General features: G+C 39.8%; 1 protein-coding gene across 2 annotated transcripts in view; it reads right to left on the bottom strand.

The window, feature by feature from the left end:
• Nucleotides 1-766: 766 nt before the first annotated feature.
• RGS8 (regulator of G protein signaling 8) overlaps nucleotides 767-23,788 on the bottom strand; it is an 81,127-nt gene continuing 58,105 nt past the window's right edge. For both annotated transcript variants that reach the window (XM_089683992.1, XM_089683993.1), the window contains exon 5: nucleotides 767-11,203. In XM_089683992.1, the coding sequence (XP_089540118.1) occupies nucleotides 11,021-11,203 (183 nt within the window). In that variant the 3' untranslated portion in view covers nucleotides 767-11,020. The remainder of the gene's footprint in view (nucleotides 11,204-23,788) is intronic.

Here is a 23,788-nt window from a genome sequence, read left to right as displayed (position 1 = left end):
CCCTTATCTGCATAGGCAGTTTTCTGGAAAAAGTGAACTAACCCTTTAAAACTTCTAGTATGAAGTACATAACAACATTGTATCAGATTCAGATTCTTAATGCATATCTTTGTGTGTATCTTGGACATTATATACTGCTCTGAGGCACAGTAAATAAATTAATTGATATGATGACTCCCTTACTACAGAAACATGCAACTCACTGATGCATTGACAATACTGTCCTGTATATATCACATTTATTCAGTTTTGTTTTTGCTAGTAGAAATGTTTGTTACTATATAATGGCACACTCCCTTATTCCAGCACATATTTTATACTATTATGATTTAATTATTGATTCTATATTTTAAACATACATCTCTTATTGGGTTCTGGGATGCCAGAAATTCTAAATTCTAGTAAAATTGCTTTTCTATGTGTGCATTTTATTTTTTTTTTTGTCACTGCAGTTTTATGTAGGCCATGTTTAAATTCTGATGGCATGTGTATTAACTCTTTACCATACAGTACAACCATTTAACGATGACAGTAGAAACAATGTACATTCAGTTGTATATAAATTTAGACCACAGCAGATACATGACCACCAGAAAAAAAAAAATCTTAAACATTTCACATGCAGCACATTAAATGCTTCAATAGCCTGTAGAAGCATATTGGAATAATGTGGATCTGTGATAACCCTTAATTTAATGCGACTCATTTTTAGTTCTTCTTTTAATACACAGAACATGATATAATATCATGAAATGTAATACACATGTACATTAAATAGTGCTTTATTTGTATTTATATAGTGCTAATTGAGCATTTATACAGATAGCAGCAAGGACATAATACAAAAGGAAAAACTAAATCAGATACAAACGACAACAAGACATTTTGCTTGACACTGCATGACACGGAAAAAAGTACAAGTACATCTGGATTCTATTACACCAGGAAAGAAAAATGATCAGAAAAACATTTATTGTAGCTTAACTCAGAGTTCCATTTGTTGATGGGCAATTTGTGAGACTTTTGCACCTTTTTAGAATCCTGTCAGTTATAGTATGCAGTTTAAAGAGCGCTTATAATGATCATAGTCCACACTTATACATGCCAGGGCCACACTAAACCGATGTTGATAGATTTCATCACCCATTAGCTGGTTAAAGCCAAACTGAAGCCTCAGGTTTTACATCTCTTTTTTTAGTGCTGTACCCCTTCATGTTTTGCATTTGAATGTTTTTGTTTGGAAATGCCTTAAAATAAGTTTGTCTTTCAATGAAATTGCAGCTCCCTGCCCTTACAATGCAGTGCTGCATTCTGACAGAGCTGAGTAACAGCCACACCTCTCATCACAACTGTCCTCCCATAGACTTGCATTGCAAAGTGAGAAAAGGGATGTGTCAGACCAGTTCTGTTAATATTATACAGGGATTATATAGCACCAACAATTTGCACAGTGCTTTACATATAAAGGGTGACAGTACAGTTACAATACAATTCAATAAAAGAGGGTTAGGAGGGACCTGCTCCCGAAAGCTTACAATCCAGAAGGGAGGGGCAAGTGAAATAATAGGTAATAACTGCCAGGGATGAGCTGATAGGAGAATTAAAAGATTCAGTTGTTAGGTGAAGGCGGGATAGGCTTCTCTGAAGAGGTTAGTTTTCAGGGATCGTCTAAAAGTGTACAGAGTAGGAGATAGCCAGACAGATTGGGGCAGAGAGTTCCAAAGGATGAGAGAGGCTCTGGAGAAGTCATGGAGACAAGCATGGAAGGAGGAAACAAGGGAGCTGGAGAGCAGGAGGTCTTAGGAGAAGCAGAGAAGATGGTGGTTTGGGTGATATATTGAGTTCTTTTAGTAAGTGCTGATATTTGAAAGAACTAAATCTAAATCTGGTGCCTATTGGAATGCACATTCTGCCTGACTACTTAGATATTTCTATGCCTTCAGTTGGGCTTTAAATAGTGTTGAGATCTCCCCCATGACATCCTAGCTGTGCCTTAATAATGATGATGACATTCCTTGCCTAACCATGCATAAGCATAAGGAGAATTCAGCATGTTCTGGTTGACAACTCAGCCTTACATAATGCCAAACACAAATATGATTACCATTGAGCGAAGGGGTATCAAGGCTCTCTGGGTGGTGAAAGTGGGGTTGTCTGGGTGTGTGTGATCAAACACTACAAAGCTCACCCAAAATTATTCATTTTATAGCAGAAGCACCTTTTAGGCCTTTTACTCAAACATTGCCACATGCAGTCCCCAAGTTACAAACATCCAACTTACATATGACTCATACTTAAAAACGGAGGTAGCATGATGTCATACTGGTCCCGGAAACAGCTGGTTGGCCATCTTGCTGCTCACCTCATGCTACCACCTGTCTGGTGGACCTGTCAGCAGTCCCACATCACTGCATGGCCAGTTAACCCTTCCTTATGCTTTCCAAAACTTAAATATAATTGTTTGGCTGGAGTTACACCTAAAATATGTACATGTTCCAGCTTACACACAAATTCAACTTAAGAACAAACCTAACAAACTTATCCTGTTCGTAACCCGGGGACTGTCTGTATATTGAATGGTTTCATCTTTCACAAAGAGGTACAAATATTTGACTATAGACATGTCAATAAATTAAAGACATTATAGAACTGCATTGTCTCTATTAACTTTCTTGGCATTTATAAAACAATTTTAACAGTACCTGTAGCTATACATTGTGGAGACTGCCATTTTATGTTCTTTACAAATATCCATTAAAATGGAGTCGGTTATGCAACTATAGTGATCACACAGAGATCATTTGTGACTCTTCTCTCAGCTACCTGTGCCCTTGATACTTGCAAAACTGAGTTCCTATTAAAAAAAAAAAATAACCCTTACAATTATTAAATATATTTAACATTGCACTTTAAAGAAAAAAGGATCACACGGTCCTTAAGGTCATTTATGGAGTTACGGTAATTTCTTTCCCGCAACCACTGCAAACACAGTCAGTATTGATGGGGGAATCCCTCCCGCTCAGCAACTGTATTCTCTTGGTGGGGGGGCGGGAGAAGCCATCCTGCTGGGAGAAGACAGTGATTATCGCTAGCAGCTATAGCAGCCACTAGTGATAATCGTATGTAAAATATGGAAGGCTGGTTGTACCAAAGTTGATCAACTTGGTATATTCAGTCTGCTCATACATGGTTCGAATCTCAGCCGTTCCTGCTCAACCGGCCGAGATTTGAAACATCTATGGCCAGCCTTAATGATAATGATTACATTAAGAGTCCCTATACACTGTCTATTGGTATGAGTTGCACTGAGTGAAATGTGGAAAACTCAAGGCTGGATTGACCATTGGACACAGTAGGGATGGATGTGACTATAGATTGCAGGGACAAAGAGGCAATGTTTTCTGTAATATTATTTTTACCCATATGTTTTTCATCATCAGTAGTAGCAATATATTCATCTCATATAAAACTATTTACATTTTATCATAGTATTCTAAGCCAGGTTACGGCCTGGAAAACTATCCTGCGTGAAAGAGATGATTCGAACATAGAACTGTTATTTAAAGTGCATTTCCACCATTGCAGCCACATTGGGATATCATCTACTTTATACCACTCTTACTGTTACTTAGCTTTCCCCTTCTATGTAATGTCAAGAAGGGGGCTGGGAAGTTGTATTTACAATAACTAACACTGTCTGGCACATTCCTATTATCAGTTGTAAAGTAGATGTGCACCATGTCCGTTCCTAAGATTTAAAGATGTTAATGCATTTTTAAAAAAATGACTGTCTCTCAGTCTGTCCCTTAATTGCACAATTGTTACGAACAATAGAAACCGCTAATAATGCCTTATATATAAACCTACTCTAAAGAAAGAAAAAGAAAAGTAAATATATTTTTATTTAATATCTTACGTGTGCTATATGAATAGGAACACATAACAACCGTATATTAGGAGCTTCTCAAAGCGTACTGCAAAGGTGAAAATACAATTTAAAGTGCTGAAAATTGGGTGTCTACTGACTCCAATGATAAAAATCCAGCCCACTCTAAGATAATACATATAGTTCCTCATGTAGCCCTGTCAATAAGTCCTTTTGACTTCAGCACCACATTGTTCCAAACAAAGCCTAACTCCAGTCAAATTTTCCTTCTTCAGTTTTGGATATAGTAAGAATTCAAATTTCTCTTAAGTTCCTGTCTGTGACCCCATTGGGCAGATTTTCTGTCCCTTGTGGTCATGTACAAGAAAAGCAGCTGCCTGCAGGGTAGCAAGATAAACACCATTAAAAACCATCTCAATTCTAATCCTTTTGTTAGCCTACTGAAAATTTGTTTTTACTCATGACTGTGCCCCCATAGTAAATGAGGGGAATTCTCCTCAACAGGGACAGGCAGCAATAAAAGCCTAGCAGAGGTTCTAACTCTTACTCTTTCCATCTACAGCAAATTAAATGTTTTGGCTTACATTTGGCTTTAGCAAGCAAACAAAACAACTAACTAAAGTAATCAATATGCCAACAGAAGATGTATATGCCACCTGGTGCAGATCCAGCAATCCACTGATCCAAAATGTCCTACGCTAAGCACAGGCAGATCCATTCATGAAAGCAAGTGCTTAATGTACAAGTGTGGTAATGTCAAAATATCATCATAAAAGCCTGTGTTGGATCTTTTGACACATTGCACACAGGTCCATGGTTCAGAATGCAGACAGAGATTGGAATTTGGTAGAGGAAGTGCTTTGTCCAGGACATTAAACCTCAGCCATCCCAACGACTGCTATCCAGGGTTGGATTTGAACCTTTCTCTCTCCTAGGCCTGCTACCCAAGGTGACAAGACTGACAGGGGTGGCAGCTAGCCATGCAGGTCACTCACTAATTATGCTTGGTATAAGAAAAACGCAGGTTTACTTTAAACATGTATCCTCCTGCAAATTCCATTCCTCATCTCTAAGATGGTCACCAATCTTCTACCCAGTCTGAGCAACATGAACAGCTTGCCATAGCTTGCCACTCAGTTATCATGACGCACCAGGTGTTTCATAAACACCTTTCTTGGTAGCCATTATACCCAAGATCCATGACCTAGTGAGAAATCCCTGTCGCCATTTCTAATGTAGGCTACAATTCCTCCAAAAAGTGTGCTGACTTTTCAAAGAATAAGTCAATCCAGTCCTTTGGACCCTTTTTATTTCATCATATTTTACCTAGAATTATCTTTCCATAATTAATTGATTGTCCTTTTCATTGTACAAATAGCAGCTGATATGTTGCAGGTGAAGGTGACATCATGCTTTTGCATGATTACCAACCCCAATGCCCACCTTATTAAAAAAAAAAAAAAAAAAATTAGCAATGTAATCTATTAAATTCTTATTTTGTTAGACATAGACAACAAATGTACATTTACACTGCAGGATTTTCACTCAATTCATAGCACACTACTGTACATGGGTTTGCAATATATCGCTAGATAGACGTAGGTTTACTTATACAGATTTGCATATATGCAGTATGTAAACCATGACACAAATATGCTACACAAACGTTTCCTTTACAAACATTTGCTTTTTGCACTCAGGACTACCAGAAATGGAAGAGAAACAGGGATCAATAACCTGCTTCTTTGTATACAGTACCACAGAAGAATACAGAGATTCACTACACAGTGCATTGGACGTATTTCTATAGTTACAGCTGTTACGCACCGGTGAGCCTAGCACAACATGGCTGATAGCAGAAATGGTTGAACTGGATCGGTATGCAACTAACTCTAGACTAATGCTCAGCAAAATGTATAAAAGTAATGCAGCATAGCAAAGCAGAAGCAAATTCACATCTTCTAAACAAAGTATCTTCATTGCAGCTTGAACAAACATGAACTGCAATATCTCCTAAACTGCAGCTTTTTATCTATGTTAATGTGTACGGTTTCTATATGTACAACAGGTATTGGGAAGGAAATCAACCTACATGTTTACACATGTCACGGCATATATTCTATCATGTGTGACACTGCATTCTTTGGAAGACCTGGATCAGACCCAGCTTAAACCAGTTAAGCCAAGCTGTTTCATATTGGAAAGTGACTGATTACACAGTAACAAATCTGTAGTCAAAAATAGTCTTTGATGTGGCTTGTGTACTATGTTTATTCTCAAGTTGCAATGAGAAGCAGAAAGATAATAAAGTACTTAAACAGAAACTTCACTCCCCTCTTGATATTTTTTTTCTTCCCCCTTACCTTGACAGTGTTTTGTAGAATATGGGATAGAGCAATACTTGCAGACATTTTGATGAAAAACATCCATTTGGCAATCCAGTCTTACCTGACTTTTTTTTAAAGTGTATCTAAACTCAAAATCAGACATTTATTATAATGCAGCTTATCAGTCCCTAAATGTAGTGGCCTAATTTGTTTTCTTTTGTCAAGCTTTTTTTCCCTTTATTACATCTGTGATCGTGCAAATAACGCACTTACTGTACCTTCATGTCTATATTAACTTCTCCATCTATGGCGTGATTAGTAGTTTACAAGAGAAAAAATATATTTATGCGTTCTTTTCAGCTGCCAGGCAGAAACAAGGACCCTGTATTTCTAGGAAGGTCAACAGGTATAGCATTTCCTGTTCTTACTGTAAATGCTTTTTACTCTAAAAAGGAAAACTTATACAGCCACCACATTTGCTGGGTTTTTTGCCTTCCTCTGGATCAACTGTGGGTTATGGATTATAACTTTTTTTTAATGGTTGAACTGGATGGACTTTTGTCTTTTTTCAGCCATACTAACTATGTAATTATGTATCTATGAACCAATAAGTTGAAATAGATATGCTTTAACTGTTTTGGAATTAAAGTGTATGTAGAGCTGTTTTTTTGGTTTTGGATAGAATAGAAAAGAGTTAAAATCCCCGAGAGTTTCTTTTTTGCTGTCTTCTTCCTTCACTTCTCATCCCAGAGATTGAACAAGAAGTGAGAGAGAATCTCTATAGTTGTCATCAGAACTGGGGCTCCCATGGGGAGATTTATGCTCACCTCCTGTACTGGTGTCAACTGTAGAATTTTGGATTTCCCATCACTTTCTGTCTCAGTAATAATCGTTACCATGACAGCTGAAGAGGGTTTTTAAAATCTTTCTTACACTATCCACAACTGTACTTACACATTAAAGACTTAAAGTGATTCTAAAGGTTCATTTTTTTTTTTTAAATAACAAACATATCTATACTTACCTGCTGTGTGCAGTGGTTTTGCAGAGAGCAGTCTGGATCCTCCTCCTCTCGGGTGCCCCGCAGGTTCTACTGGCTCCTCCTATCTGTTAAGTGCCCCCACAGCAAGCAGCTTGCTATGGGGGCACCTACTGCTCTGTGGAGCCATGGCTTGCCCCCCCCCCCCTCCTCATTGGCTGGCTGTGATTGACAGTAGCGGGAGCCAATGGCTCCCGCTTGCTGTCTCTGCCAATGAGGAGGCAGAGACCCGGGACAGCCTAGGCTGTCATTTACATTGCTGGATCGCGATGAGGCTCAGGTAAGTATTGAGGGGGCTGGGGGAGCTGCTGCACACATACGTTTTTTACCTTCATGCATAGAATGCATGAAGGTAAAAAACCTTCAGCCTTTACAACCACTTTAATGTGAATCTGTGGCAGGACTATACACATTAAAGTATTTAAATATTCTGAACAAGTACTTTAAAGCAAACCCTTATTCAACCCTGTAGCTATAGGCATTGTGGAGAAATGCATACACAGTAGGTGCATGTAAGCTGTTAGAAACCAATGGACATGCAACTTTAGAGTCTTTGTTGTAATCTTTGACAATTTTTGAGTAATAATTACCTCACAGTACAAGCAACTAAAGAGGTTAGTGATTATTCATCTAATAAGAATAAGTAAATCTTTAAATGCCATGGTATAAGTATATTGTATCTCTCTCTCTCTCTCTCTCTCTCTGTATATATATACACATTTATTTATTTATTTCAGGTACTTGTATAGCGCCGTCAATGTACGCAGTGCTTTACATATATATTGTACATTCACATCAGTCCCTAACCCTCAAGGGTAAATATATATATTTCTAATGGTTAACTCCCACTGCTTAGCATTAACTCCCATGGAACAGACAGATGATGCATCACTTTGAGCGTCTACAACTCCCAACACTGATTTGGGCAGGTGAATTTGCATTTCCAGAACAAAAATGGAGTAGTGTAGATATTCATTTTGGGATGCTTTTAGATAAAAAGTCTACAATTATCTCTTCATTCCACCACGCTTTGAAATAAGCTAATTGCGTGATCTAATTTTCATATTTCATTTAATTGCTTATTAATCTTAAAATGTGAGTTTTTTTCTATGAAACCATCATCAAGGTCATTGTTCCATCTCAGAATGCATTGGATAAATATGTGTGGATTGTCTGATCTTCCTAATCAAATTTCACTGAGAAAAAGATATCATTATACATCAGTCATTTCCATTTCTAGGAAAATCAAAGCAGTGCATAGCTACAAAAGATTGGGTCAGATAAGCACAAAGCTTTTATTCTTCCCTATGATCATGTCTAGTAAGCATCTGACGTGTATTTTGTGCAGAAGAAGAATACATCATTTGACATATTTTTAGGAAATTTGGCCCTTACTTGAACACACCATCCAACCAATAACAATTTGATGTACCCAAGCAGACCTCAGCTTTAACTAGTTTACAATTGTCTATTATTGATTAGTTGTATATGGTCTGTAAGCTCCATGCAATGCATGTAGCAAAAAGTATAAACCATAGTCTCTAAATCCTCTCTTTAAAAGAGCTTTAGTGTTTGCTGAGCATTACCTGAGCCGCCAAACCATACTCCTCTTCTATAGCAATCATGACGTTGCATGACTAAGACCCTGGTAGGGAGAAACACATCAGAAAAGGAGTATGGCTTGGTAGCTTGTGTAATGCTCAGCAAACAATAAAACACTTCGAAATCTGAAAAAAGAGGATTCATTGGTAGTGTGGTTTCTACTTCTTTGCTATATCTCTATATTTCATATCATGATTAACTAAAGCTTTCACAAACCTCAGCAATTCAAATGAGAATATCATGAAGATATAGGCAGCACAGTGGCTTAATGGTTAGCACTTCCGCCTGGCAGTGCTAGCGTTGCTGGTTCGAATCCCAACCACGGCATAACCTGCCTGGAGTTTGCATGTTCTCCCTGTGCCTGCGTGGGTTTCCTCCGGGTACTCCTCTATAAATTGGCCCTAGTATGTGTATGTATGAATGTGAGTTAGAGACCTTAGATTGTACGCCCCTTGAGGGTTAGGGACTGATGTGATTGTACAATATATATGTAAAGCGCTGCATAAATTGATGACACTATATAAGTACCTGAAATAAATAAACATATGTATTTTTTATATTAATACACTCAAGTCTGAATTGCCAAGATTAGTGATTGGCTTTCTTTAAGTACTCATGATTTTATTTTTTATCCTCTGCAAAACATCAATTTCCATCTATCAGTGCTGCTTATATCATAGGTTCTTCTGTGATTTCAAAAGTCCCATACATTGGTTTGACCTCTGTCTAGTACATTGCACATAAACTACTAAAGTGCCCTTAAAGTGTCTCTAAATCCAAGAAAAGTGTAGTATTTTGCAGAGTACCAGTACATAGATGTGGTGGCTGTGTTTTGTTTTTCTTTTCAGGCTTTTTTTCCTCCCTTATTTTCACCTAGGGTGAGATCACTCACTCACTGTCCTTTATTTATGGAGCAGCATTGTGGACTGAAAATAAGTTAGGACTACAGAACTCTTTCCCTTTTCTAATATCCATAACACAAGAGGTAAGAGCAAACTGTGAAACTGCTGAGTGATAATAATGAAGCAGATGTAGATTGCACAGAAAGTTCAGTGGATTTCTAGCATGATAAATAGGTAATGTTTGCACTTATCAAACAGATACAACAAAATGCTTCTAATAATATGTTTAACAGACCAAAAGGGAGCAAATAAGTGAAGTTCAGGTTTTAAATACACTACCTACAAGGTCAGTTAGTTTGAATAAAGAATCTACTAGTAGTATACACATGTACTAGTGTAATAGTTTCCATATTTTCATAGAACTTTAAATTCTTATCTCATCCACATTGGCTGTTCAGCCTAATGTACTTGCTTATGCAAGCAGCCATTTTGTATTATGCTTTTAAAGAATTCTGGCTACCTTGGGATATCATATATCTTATAATGATAGCTTGATTTCATTTTTTTTTCATTTCTTGCAAGCTCCTGAAACTTGTGCATATGAATTAATAAATAGTAACTTATTTTTTATATTACGTAATCTTTGCTTTAAGTATACTTCTTCTTGCCAGTTTGCGCTTGTCCTAATGTGCACTCACAGCTGGGAGAAACAGTCTTACATAGTCACTTTTCAGATGACCCTGAAGCCTTTCCAATTATCTACAGTAACTTAACATTCATTTAATTAAATTTTTCACATGCCGTACAACCACTTTCTACCCTTCAGACCTTCCATTGTTTCTACACACAAGAACATTTCAAGTCAACTTAAGTTATAACATTTTTGGCTTGTTCATTGAAATATATGCCTATGAGACATAACAATCGGATATGACATATGCGGTAATTAAGTATTTGCGTCTGAACATGTTGATTGAATTAATGTGATAGTTAAAGATGGAATTCAAGCATTAGCTATGGTAATCAAAGGAAAGATACACGTGTTTTGCAACATTGGCGGCATCAGGACTCTTCTACATTGCTTTCACCTCTTTAGAAACCCGGGATTTCCTCTGTCCACTGATCCGCAAGGCTGATAATATCCATTGAAGCAACAGGTTGATTCAGAATAGCCAGATGATGATGAAATATTAATGTTGGCAGTGAAGACGCTTAATTGTCAGAAGCAGTCATATCTGGGTCACCTCTGTTCTTCTGGCCATAGTGCAAGACTGTTCTTGGGATGGGCCAAGTGACCTGCAAGTTTCTGAAACCACATGTAGAACTAGCATGGACTCTTCTGCGTGTGGCTGAGTAGGTCATTGTAGATTTGAGATCGAAGAAACCTTGGGTAGGAATCCCTTTCCATTAGACTACGTACTCTCAACTGGGCCAGGTCAAAACAGGACAACGTTGGGTGCAGCAGATTTCTTTTAGTCATTTCTCGAGTTGGGTAATCAATATTCACCTTTTAAAAAGCAAAGTTTAAACATAGAGAGTTTACAAGGTGAGGATTGCATATATTTCTAAAATGTATACGTATGTATTAAGTTTAAGTAATACCCTTTATTGGCTAATTTAATTTAATAAAGATGCATGCTTTTGGGATGCCTTAGGTCACTTATTTTGGCTTTATATGGCTACTCGAGTTGTTTATTTTATTTGTCTTATATAACTAAGTAACCATTTTCTATTCATAAAACAGAAATGAATCCCCCGTGGTACATGTAGGCTAAGATACTTTTTTTTTAACAGATTGTTTCATGCAGACCACATAGAACTGCTGCTTAAAGTTGGACTCCAGGCACAAATGCAAAAAAAATTTGTTTGGCAAACATCATTTTGAGCCTTACCTAAATTGACGAGTTTGGAGAAAGTTTATCATTGCAGAATATATTGCTGTTTTTAGCTACTCCTCCTTCCCATTTTCTTGTTATGAAGATTATGGTCACTACCGTGGGTATCCTTTGGGGCAGGTGAATGGTTTCCTAAATGCCTTAGGTAGCCCAGTGCTCTCTCTGTACAGAGAATACCAAAATGTGGGCCCATCTACTACCTCACTCTATAAATGCCATAGTAGGTAATGACAAAGGGAATACACTGCTCCCCTATCAATGCAGACACTGCCCAAATCTCTCTAAAGGACCAGCTCCAACTGTAGCTGTATGTGGATGGCTCATAGGAGCTGTAGTTTCATTGCGCATGCCTATATCACCCAGATAGGATGTAGGATGTACTGAAGCACACTTACTAACTGTAGACATGGAGAGAGGAAGAAGAGGCTGCTAATGATGTCACAGTGGAGAAAGTTAGTAAAATGAGTGCTTTGCATTAAAATGTGTTTTTAAAACCAATCTCTCAGTTCAAAAGATCTTAGAGGGATATGAGGATAAGGGACACCGTGATACATTAGCAGAAGTTCATCTTCAAGGTTGCAGAGGTCTCTAATTATTTTTTCAAAACCAACCAATAAGTTGAGAACTGTAGTTGAGAAAGACAGCAGGAGCTCTACTTGTAATCATACAATTTGCAGACACCTTTAAACCATTATGGATTTTTGACTTACATTTGTAGAGTTGCAACAGAAAAATATTATATCCTAAGAAGAACTTACTTTATAAAATTAAGATTTGTGTGGTGAAGCACATCAGGCTACTAAGCAACCAGTGAGTTATGAACCTGTTATGTCCTCTGAATGCAGTTAGCTGTGGTAGAGTAGGGAATGAACTCTGTCAAGTTTTCATTACTGTCCTGTTTATTGGGGGCTGATATCCCGGGGGTCTCTGATGTCAATATGAGACTGATATATACTATTTGTATTGCCACTTTGTGGGCTGTGGCCTCACATTGGAAATCCAATACTGTACCCTTAACCACCGTTTTGCACAGAGTTGATGCTGTAAAGCTCATGGACCGTATTCATTATACCTTACTGAATAAGATGCACTTATTTGAAAAAAAATGGGAATTATAGACATTTATTGCATAATTAACAACATCCCAAGTGAAGATTGATTGGCATATACTGTTTCAAGATGTAACATTCAACCTATTTAATTGTCTACGTTTTCATGTACTTGCAATCTACTGTTTTCTACTTTCTATTCCCTCTTTCTTATATTAATATACTTTTCTGTATTGTACTTTTCAAACGTGCCTTGTTTTTGCTGTAAGTATCACTTGAAACTGTACTGTTGTCATACAGTCTACTTTTGCAAAATAAAACCGTTTGTAAACAAAAAAAGTTTTCATTACTGTCTGTGTCCCTGTTGCGAAGACTCACACTCTGTTTTTGCCCTGGTGACCATTGTCCCAGGGACAGAAAATAGTGAGCTATCCAAAATGTTAAGGTTAATGCCTAGATAAAAAGGGGATTTTAGGCACTCCTTATTCAATCCAAAGCCAAAAGAATACAGTTTTGGCTATCTATACAGTAAACCCATATATTTCCTATTATTAAAAAAACTCTACTCAAACAGGTTGCATCCCTTGCAAAAGTCTGTCCTTTCACAGCAACCTTAAAGCGGACCTTCACCCTAAGTATACACTTACTTTGCCCTGCAATCTCCCCCTCCCTCTCTCATATTTGGATATTTTTTTTACTTTACAGTATTTTTGTGCTAGTGAAGGAACCAAGACTAAAGGAGACTGAAGTTCCTTTTTAAAGCTTTAAAGTGGGTGTGAACTTTTGATTCTTTGATATCTTATATGGACATCTGGAAGTGTTAATTGTGCCAAAGTAGTACCCCAAAAATCTACCTCTTGCCAGAATTCCTCATGACAAGCACACATAGCATTACATTTCATGACATGTGACTTTGCCTAGCCACTCTGGTTATGTAACCTATTAGCAGTATATCTATAAAGTGTGATAATCTAATGTGCCATGCCTCTGACATTTAGGCCCTGATTCACTATTGGGCATGGGCGCATATTTATGGGCTTAAGCCCAATTTTCATGGGCGTCCGTCATTTTTTACCCTGCAACCTAATTCACTATTGAGCAGAGCCCATAAGCAGATGCCCAATCTAATTCACAAAAAGACACACGCCCGAAATCAGACTCACAAAACAGACTCACTAAGAAGCAAGTCTAAAACCATGAAAAATCACTGCAGAGACATGTTCACTTAGAAATTTGCTTTGCCAAATATCAGGACTTCACTTTAAACAATATCTGCTATTTCAAAAAAAATTAAGAATGTGTTAAAAATCGTTTTTTTCAAGGAAATCGACACAGTAAAAATCTAGAAGCCCGTGCAGTGTCTTTGGCAGATACAACTGAGCATGTGCAGAACACATTTTAGACTTCTGCCATGGGCGTTTGCTTTTTAGCCACTGACTAATAGTGAATCTGATTGTGGATTCCTCTGACATCCGGCACTCGGTCGCGTCTATTGTGTTTAATAAACAGCACTCGGCATATCTTCATGTAATCTAACTAGATTTCCTTAGTTCTAGTGATTCTATTTTTGTTTCTTATCCTTTATAATTATTTCTGTAATGATTTTACTTATTTCAAAGGTCTAGATAATATTTATTTTGACAGCTGAATGTAAAAATAAAGGTCCACAATAAAAAAAAAAAAAAAACAAAACAGCGTGGGTCCCCCCTCTCATCCTTACCAAGCCCTTCAGGTCTGGTATGGATATTAAGGGGGAACTCCACGCTGAAATTTAAAAAAAAAAACAGCGTGGGGTCCCCCTCAATATCCATACCAGACCCTTATCCGAGCATGCAGCCCGGCAGGTCAGGAAAGGGGGGGGACGAGTGAGCGCCCCCCCTCCTGAACCATACCAGGCCACATGCCCTCAACATGGGGGGGTGCTTTGAGGCAGGGGGGGCTCCCCCCCCCAAAGCACCTTGTCCCCATGTTGATGAGGACAAGGTCCTCTTCCCCACAACCCTGGCCGGTGGTTGTGGGGGTCTGCGGGTGGGGGGCTTATCAGAATCTGGAAGCCCCCTTTAACAAGGGGGCCCCCAGATCCCGGCCCCCCCCCCTACGTGAAGGAGTCTGCGGTAGATGCTCCCGCAGACTCCTTCACAAAAAAAAAAAGTGTGGTGTAAAAAAAACACAGTACAGGGTCTTTGACAAGTCCTTTATTAAAACAATGTCCCCCGAAGTAGATCCAACGTCAATCACGGCGGCGGCGGCAGGGACCCGAAAAAAGAAAAAAAAAAAAAGGCTCCGCTCCCGTCGCAGGCTTCCAGCCTTGTGAAGAAGAGGCTAGCTGACAGTTCTTATATAGGTATGGGGTGGGGCCAGCCGGGCACATCATCCCCGCCCCTTACCTATTTGAGAAATGTCACCCTGTCTCTCCTCTGAGGCTAACTAGCTGAATGCAGGAGACAGTCTGACATTTCTTATATAGCTATGGGGCGGGGCCAGCCGGGGACATCATCCGAGTGACCCGCCCCATGTCACATGCTTGCTGTTCCCGGCTGGGCGGATAAGGGTCTGGTATGGATATTGAGGGGGACCCCACGCTGTTTTTAAGTTCCCCCTTAATACCCATACCAGACCTGAAGGGCTTGGTAAGGATGAGAGGGGGGACCCACGCTGTTTTTTTTATTATTTATTTAATTCACGGAAATAATTTAAAATTCAGCTGTCAGTGGGAAACCCCGATGACAGCTGAAACATTCCTTCTGTCCCTGCAGAGAGCTCCGCTATTATATTTGACATTAAAAAGTATAGAGACTGCAACATTGTATCCATTTGTATCCATTCCGGATATAGATGTTTTTATTCGGATACAAATAGATACAATGTTGCAACCTTTATACTTTTTAATGTCAAATATAATAGCGCAGCTCTCTGCAGGGACAGAAGTAATTACTTTGCTATTATATTTGCAGGCCGTAGATGGGGCGAAAATCGAACATTTTTTTTACCATTGGTGGTAACGTCGGCCCATTGAACAACCGATTTTTTTTTTTTAAAACGGTCAGTTTTCGCCCCATCTAAGGCCTGCATTTTTCTTTTTCTTATTCTTTTTTTTTATTCTTTTTCTTGCAGGTCATGGCTCATGTGCAGATTTTTTATCTGTTAAAAGATCAGCCAATTTGCCGATCATTGCAGCTAAAATCGGCCGATCTGCAAAATCGGCCAATTTTTATCCAAATTTACCAATTAAAAAAAGTTGCAAAATCCCCAAAAATGGCTGACCAATTAACCCACTAACGGGCTGAAAATCAGCCGATTTTTTTTGCGGACGATTTTAGACCCAAGTAAAGCAGGCCATAGATGGGTCTAAAATCGGCCGATTTTTCTGCCGAAAAGAAAATCGAACGATTTTCGGGCCGTTAGTGGGTTAATTGGTCAGCTGTTTTTCGGGATTTTGGCACATTTTTTTTATCAGTAAATTTGGAACAAAAAATTTTCAACTTTACTGGTAAACAAAATATGCTAAAATCCCAAAAAATGGCTGACCAATTATCCCAATAACGGAAGAGGCCCTTGTCCCCATTAACATGGGGACAAGGTGCTTTGGGGGGGAGCCCCCCTTCCCCAAAGCACCCCCCCATGTTGAGGGCAGGTGGCCTGGTATAGTTCAGGAGGGGGGGCGCTCGCTCGTCCCCCCCCCCCTTTCCTGACCTGCCGGGCTGCATGCTCGGATAAGGGTCTGGTATGGATTTTGGGGGGATCCCCAAGCTGTTTTTTTTTATTTCAGCGTGGAGTTCCCCCTTAATATCCATACCAGATCCGAAGGGCTTGGTATGGATGGGAGGGGGGACCCAACGCTTTTTTTTTTTTTTTTTACATTCAGCTGTCAGTGGGGAACCCCGCTGACAGTTGAAACATTAACACATGGCTGTCGCTGCTACAATCCCGCATGAGTTATGTTATCAACTCATGCAGCATTTTAGTAGCGAAAACCAATGCAGCGCTCATGTTTCAGCTGTCGGCGGAGTTCCCCACTGACAGTTGATGTAAAAGTATTGCAGGGAATTATAAACAATTTGTAAAAAACCCGGCGTGGGGTCCCCCCTCCCATCCATACTAAGCCCTTCGGGTCTCGTATGGATGTTAAGGGGTAACTCCACGCTGAAATTAAATAAAAAACAGCATGGGGTACCCCCCAAAATCCATAACAGATACTTATCTGAGCATGCAGCCCAGCAGGTCAGGAAAGGGGGGGGGGGACAAGCGAGCGCCTCCCCCCCTCCTGAACCATACCAGGCCACATGCCCATACCAAATTATTCAAACATTTGTAAACAGACCAATTAACTGAAATGGTTTGGCATTTGTACCCCAAATATGACGTTCCCTGAGGCATTGGTAAACCGAGGTACGCCTGTATTAGTATTGCAATCCTTTGTATTGGGATACATAGAACCATCATACATGTGAATTGGCAACATAGCACAACATTTGTGTCACATTGGAGATATCTGGTAGTTACACTGAACTTGCCCAGGGACCTAGGATTGATTCACAGCACAGAAATACAGGCTGGATTAGCAATGTAGCTCCGTGGATTAGTGGTTAGCACTACTGCCTCACAACTCTAGGGTTGTCGGTTTGAATCCCAACCACGGCAAGGAAGTAGTATGATCTCCGTGTGTGGCTGTCTTCAAATATATGTTCTGGCAACATCTTTGCTTTCTGTCTAAGTGATCCCTAAAATGTGAATTAGAATGAGGCCTTGTCTGTTGAAACACCTTCAAAGCTGCACCTTATGTGAATGTCATACAATGGGGTAAGATAAGAGCCTGGAGCACTAATAGATTTGATAATGATGGTTTACACTCAACCCACTTTTGTGAAGGATTTGGCAAGCAAAGAGCTGACAGAGAGAGAGAAGAGCGAGCCAGTGAGATGAAGAAGAGTGAGCGAGAAAAACATACTGAAGAGTGATAAAGAGAGACATACAGAAGAGTGAGCGAGAGAGAAGAGCGAGTCAGTGAGACAAAGAAGAGTGAGCGAGAGAGAAAAGACTTGGTTGGTGAATCCACACATCAAACTTGTCACAAATACTGGTATGGATTTTTCCACCAAATGCAAAGCAGACCGCACGCCTTCAAAGATTTATTTCCTTTGTTAATTTTCCTGCTTCGCTCACACTATATGCAATTGAAAATTACTGTTTAAGTTGCCAATTTTACTGTGTTTTCTAGAGAATTACTAACTAGTTGTGTTTTCAATTGTGTGTAGCATTGCGATTTCTATTTGAGTCTAGATGTTAAATTGCTAATAAATGGCCAAAATCTTCAAATACCTTTGAACTCTCACTTCAACAAATGGCGTACGTTAATACACTCACATTCACATTCATTATATCCAATATCAGGCACCATGTCAATTCACAAATCGCACCTGAAATTGCACACCCTGGATGCGACTTGTCATGCGATTGGCATGGCCAGCAACTTGCCCTTTGCATGGCAAATTGCACACAATGTTACTGGGGGCTAACACCACTGTCACATCTAATCCGATGCGGCAATTGCCCAACTTACAGTGAAGTTGCACGAGTTCACAATCCAATTGGATGTGAACAGAGCCTACAGTGGCCAATAGGGTGCGACTTGGTCTACGATTTGCAAGTCGCCTGTAATGCCAATTGCATGGCAATCGCAAACAATGTTACTGGGGGCTACCCGGTCACATTAAAGCAGATTTCTAAGTGGTGTTATTGACACCACAGTCACATCATGTGACTTGCATAGAAGTTGCATGATTTCAAAGTTAGGGTACATGGTGATTTCAAGTGCAATTTGCAAGACAATCGACACCGATCTCTCAGCAAATTGCATGAAAAGTAGTGTATTCATTACTCTATTATTACTTGCGGCTCCTACCAAGTTTGAACCACAACAATATGAACACTCCAATAGCGTGCACATTGCGTGGGACTTGGCATGTGATTTGCACAACATGCAAGTTGTAAATCGTCTGCAAAGTTGCACCCTATTGTCTGCTATTAGAGTGACCACATGGGTGCGTTTCAAACACTGATTTCTTAAGTAGTACATGTACTACTTTAGTGGCAATTTGCATAGAGATCTGTGTCAGATGTCTTGAAAATTGCATTAAAATGGTCAACTTTACTGTAAGTCGCAGGATTTGTAAATCAGCTTTGCCCAGAGTGTAATGTTTGGTGATGTTTGATTTCTGGAGTGTTTTGCCAATTGATGGGAAATTCACCATACTAGTCAAATCGATTTGTCATTTTCAGTATTGCATACAAGATGTGGTCATGTGACTGTCTTAACTCATGCGAGAATCTGGAGGGAATTGTGACCATAGTAGCAATAACGGTTCCAATTGGGGTTCCCTTTCACATCCCTGCTCAATGTTCTGTGGTATGCTGCACACGTACATTTCACTGTATATATCTTTCTGATTTGTGGGGCCTGTATACCAAGGGTTAATGCAGGTAGGAAGCGGATTCATCAGGTGAAAACACTTTCACTGACCAAATTAAGGTCAGTGGTGGGTGAGGCTTCATTGGGTGTGGGGCCTTGTTTGGCGCTCCAAATACAACCTAGCTTATATAAAGATGTGCAGTAGGGAGTGATTTGGCCTGTTACTAGGCCGGGTGGTTTGTGACTAAGTCCTTGCTTGTAGTGGTTTGGGGGAGGAAGAGATTTTGTGCTGAATTGCCCCAGACACCACTCAGGCTGTGTTTGGAAGTGGGCTGGAAATGTTTGCATATTTTTGGCCTTGTAAAGTGTTTGTGTGTTATTGCACAATGATTGTGTTTTTTCTCTTTGCATTGAAAGCCTCACACATGTCAATCGTTTTGTTTAAAATCTGCTCTTGTTTTAATTTTGCTTGCTTATTTAGACTCCAATGCATTTTTCTGACAAACCTGCTGACAAATGTATGTGTATGGGATTTGTAGAGGTGGGAGGGGTTTTTTTCACATGCTTTGTTTTCTTGATATTTTGATCTGAAGACTTTTTTTTGTGAATGGACCTTCATACTAAGTGATTGTGTAAGTAAATCCTATGTGCATGAAAATGTTACTTGATTCATCTTCCCCTTTGTTTGCTGCTATAACCTGAGCACACACAGTTCACTAGAAGTATCTTTAGATTGTAAGCTCTTATGAGCAGGAGTGTTTTATTTTTGCCACATCAATCCTATTTTTGTGACTCACCAAGATATTGACTGTACCTACTTGTTCCTGCTGACCAAATAAATGACGATATATTTGATCAATAAATATTTGACCGATGTTTTTGTGTTTATTTTATGTTCAATATATGAACAACCTTAATAGTTACTTTGTATACTTATATAATCTGCTCAAATGTAGTTTGTAAGAGCGTGAATATGCAAGTGGGTGCAAACTGGCTTTTTCAAAACCAAAAAAAAAAAAACCCACTTGCACCACAATATTGTTATGTACTAATGAATGTCACATTCACTGTGCAGCCAGCTACAGGTTTTCTACAATTTGATTTACAGTAATAAAATAGTCCACACTTTGTTGAGTTTTGGCCTTTGGCAACAAATATTAGCCAAGGTTAAAAAAAATAAATCAATAAGAAACATAGATTTGCGAAAGCTATCATAGCCGCACATAAAAATGCGCGATTGCAAACAAATAAGCACCAAACAGGTGTCCGCATGGCGCATGAACGGCTATCCTGGAAGTCCGTCATCACGTGCGCGCGCACCCGGAAGTGGTTGTGGGGAGTGTAAGTGGATCAGAAGTGGTTGGAGGTTTTGTGTTGGTTGAAAATTTTGATAACCTTATTGGCATTTGGACAGGGCGAGAGCACAGTTCTCAACTGTGGAGATGATCCTTATATGTACAGTAACTGTGGCCATTGCAAATATGTTAATAACATGTGAGGGACAGGTAATTGCAATTTTGTGGGTGGGGCCTAGCAGAATCTCACTTGGTGCACATGCTACTTATCTGTACATTAGCTCCTGGGTATTGATGGGTCAATGATATTAACCACTTGCCTACTGGGTACTCCTACCCCCTTCCTGTCCTGGCCAATTTTCATCTTTCTGCACTGTTACCCTTTGAATGACAATTGTGCGGTCATGCCACATTGTACCCATCTTAAATTTATATCAGTTTTTTCAGACAAATAGAGCTTTCTTTGGGTGGTATTGACTTGCTGCTGTGTGTTTTACTTTTTGCTCGATAAACCACAAAATAGCTCATAATGAATAAAAGTCTGTTTATATTATAACATTTGGTAAACTGGTAATTTAGCAACACTGATGTGCGTTGATGAGGCAGCACTGGTGGGTGGCACTGCTGGCCACAGGTGGGCGGAACTGTTGGGTGGCACTGATCATCGGGGCCGACCCCTGCTTTGATAACTGCTGGTTCTCGGCAGTACTTTCCACACATTCTGATAGCGTGATGCAGCCAAGACCCGGCAAATGCATTTCCCAGTGATCAGCGTGTCATTGGACATGGCTGATCACATGGTAAAAAGCCGCTGTGATTGGCCTTTACCACATCACGTGATCAGCTGTGTCCTTAGGACACAGCAATCACGGAGAGCGCGTTCTGCCAGGATGTCATATGACACCCTCCCAGAGCTGCCTGGATGCAGTGTAGCGTTATTCGGCTATCTGCGGTCGCCCAATAGGTAACCAGCTAGGCCTTCATGGCTAATCTTTGAATATCTGGACATGTATACTGCGTATAATGCATTACATTCTACAATGTGTTGGTGTACATGGTATTACAGTGTGCAATGCGTTGCTGGATTCTGCATGACAGTGGACAGCGTATCACAGTGTGCAATGCGTAGCTCCATCCTGCATGACAGTGTACAGTGCATTACAGTCTACAATGTGTGGGTGTACACGGTATTACAGTGTATTACAGTGTGCAATGCGTTGTACACTGCAGTGTGCACTAAAGCATTTTACACTCATGCACTGTACACACTAAAGCATTTTACACTCATGCACTGTACACACTAAAGCATTTTACACTCATGCACTGTACACACTAACGCATTTGACATTTTTAGTGTGCAATGCGTTAGTGTGCAATGCCTTGGACAGTACAATACATGTGCATACCCTGAAAAAGGGTCCTGCACATTTTTGGCCCGGATGCGGTGCAATTTGAGGTGTGCAAAATGTTTGTCTCTAATTGCAACGCACACAAATTGCATGTGATTTGCCCAGGAGTGCGGTGTTAGACCACAATGCATGTATGTGAAGCCAGAATAAAAGGATGTGGATTTTGTCTACTTTTACTTGCGCATGTTAACATTATGTAAGTGCGTTTTTCTTCTGTTTAACATGCTATAGAAATGCAACATGCATTTGGATGTAGTGTTTTTGTATGTGCATTTTGGAAGTATTCTAAACACACATTGACCCTAGGGCCACACCATATCTTATGCAGGCCATAGATGGGTCGAAAATTGGCCGATTTTTCGGCCGAAAATAAAATCGGCCGATTTTCGGATCGTTAGTGGGCTATTTGTTCGGCCGTTTTTCGGTATTTTGGCAGATTTTTTTTTTCGGTAAAGTTGGAAAAAAAAAACGGCCGAATTTGCCGATCGGCCGATTTTCGCGGCAATGATGGGCAAATTGGCCGATTTTTTACTGATAAAAAATCTGCACATGAGCAGTGACCTGCAAGAGGAAGACAAAAAGAAGAAAAAGAAGAAGAGGATGAAGAAGAGGATGAGGATGAAGAAGAGGATGAGGATGAAGAAGAGGATGATGATGATGAAGAAGAAGAGGATGATGATGATGAAGAAGAAGAAGAGGATGATGATGATGAAGAAGAAGAAGAGGATGAAGATGATGAAGAAGAAGAGGATGATGATGATGATGATGATGAAGAAGAAGAGGATGATGATGAAGAAGAAGAGGATGATGATGATGAAGAAGAGGATGATGATGAAGAGGATGATGATGATGATGAAGAAGATGAAGAAGAAGAGGATGATGATGAAGAAGAAGAAGAGGATGATGATGAAAAAGAAGAAGAGGATGATGATGAAGAAGAAGAAGAAGAAGAAGAAGGATGAAAAATGAGAGGAATTCCAGTATGGCAAAAAGTGTCCCTGCAGAGAGCTCCGCTATTTCTTTGACAGTTCCTTGACATTTACAGCGGTTGCAACATTGTATCTATTTGTTTCCGAATAAAAACATCTGTATCCTAAATGGATACAAATAGATACATTGTTGCAACCGCTGTAAATGTCAAGGAACTGTCAAAGAAATAGCGGAGCTCTCTGCAGAGACACTTTTTGCCGGCTGTAGACGGGATGAAAATCGGCCGATTTTTTTTTTTACCATTGCTGGTAACGTCGGCCGCTTGAACAACCAATTTTTCATTTTTTAAAAGAAAAATCGGCCGTTTTTCTCCCCGTCTATGGCCTGCATAAACATTAGTGTGCCTGGGGGAGGGGGGGACCTTTGGCCTTTCCAAACACAGTAGATGCTCCAAGAATGTTTCCTTGAACTCTTGAAATGGTTAAAAAGGAAAGACACTCTAGATAGCCTGCACTGAGAATTGACTGTCATGATGACGTGTCAATGATTATTTGCTCTCATTTTTCAGGAGTGGTACTGCTTGCGGTTGAAGCTGGTAGAAATCCACCTTCACGTCCTCCACTCACCTTCACTCGTGGCCAGTGGATATTTTGTGGCCGCAGGCAAGAACTGGCATCGAGGACCTGCATAATGACCCTGGCATGCCAGAGGTGGTTTGGAAGCAGCACAGCAATTTGACCATCCCTTTCCTCTATGTTGGTTTTAGGGGTGCAGAATTGCTTCTCGTTCGTGAACGGACTGTCGCCGGATATCAGAGTCCCCATATTTTCAAGATATGTTTTAGCCATGTTGGCTTATTTTTATGTTATTTTCCAAGTGTGTCGCACCTAACCGCACAGTAGTGTGGTGCCATGCGTATTTGTGGCTGTGAATGGGGCTGTTTTTAATAGACGTGTGTAGGTGCAACAACGTTTTCATCATGGTACCTGCGCACATCTACATAGGGCATTGCATTTCTTTGCTGTGCTGGAAAATGTGTGTTCTTGCATGCGTTTCTGCACCACCAATGGTGTGAACAAGTCCTAAGGGCTGGTTCACACTATAG

The sequence above is a fragment of the Staurois parvus genome, unplaced genomic scaffold (genome assembly GCF_062004578.1).
Source record: "Staurois parvus isolate SC_StPar_1 unplaced genomic scaffold, SC_StPar_1.0 ptg000332l, whole genome shotgun sequence".
Classification (NCBI taxonomy): Eukaryota; Metazoa; Chordata; class Amphibia; order Anura; family Ranidae; genus Staurois; species Staurois parvus.
The sequence above is the reverse complement of the archived record's forward strand: the minus strand, read 5'-3'. Positions and strand labels throughout refer to the sequence as shown.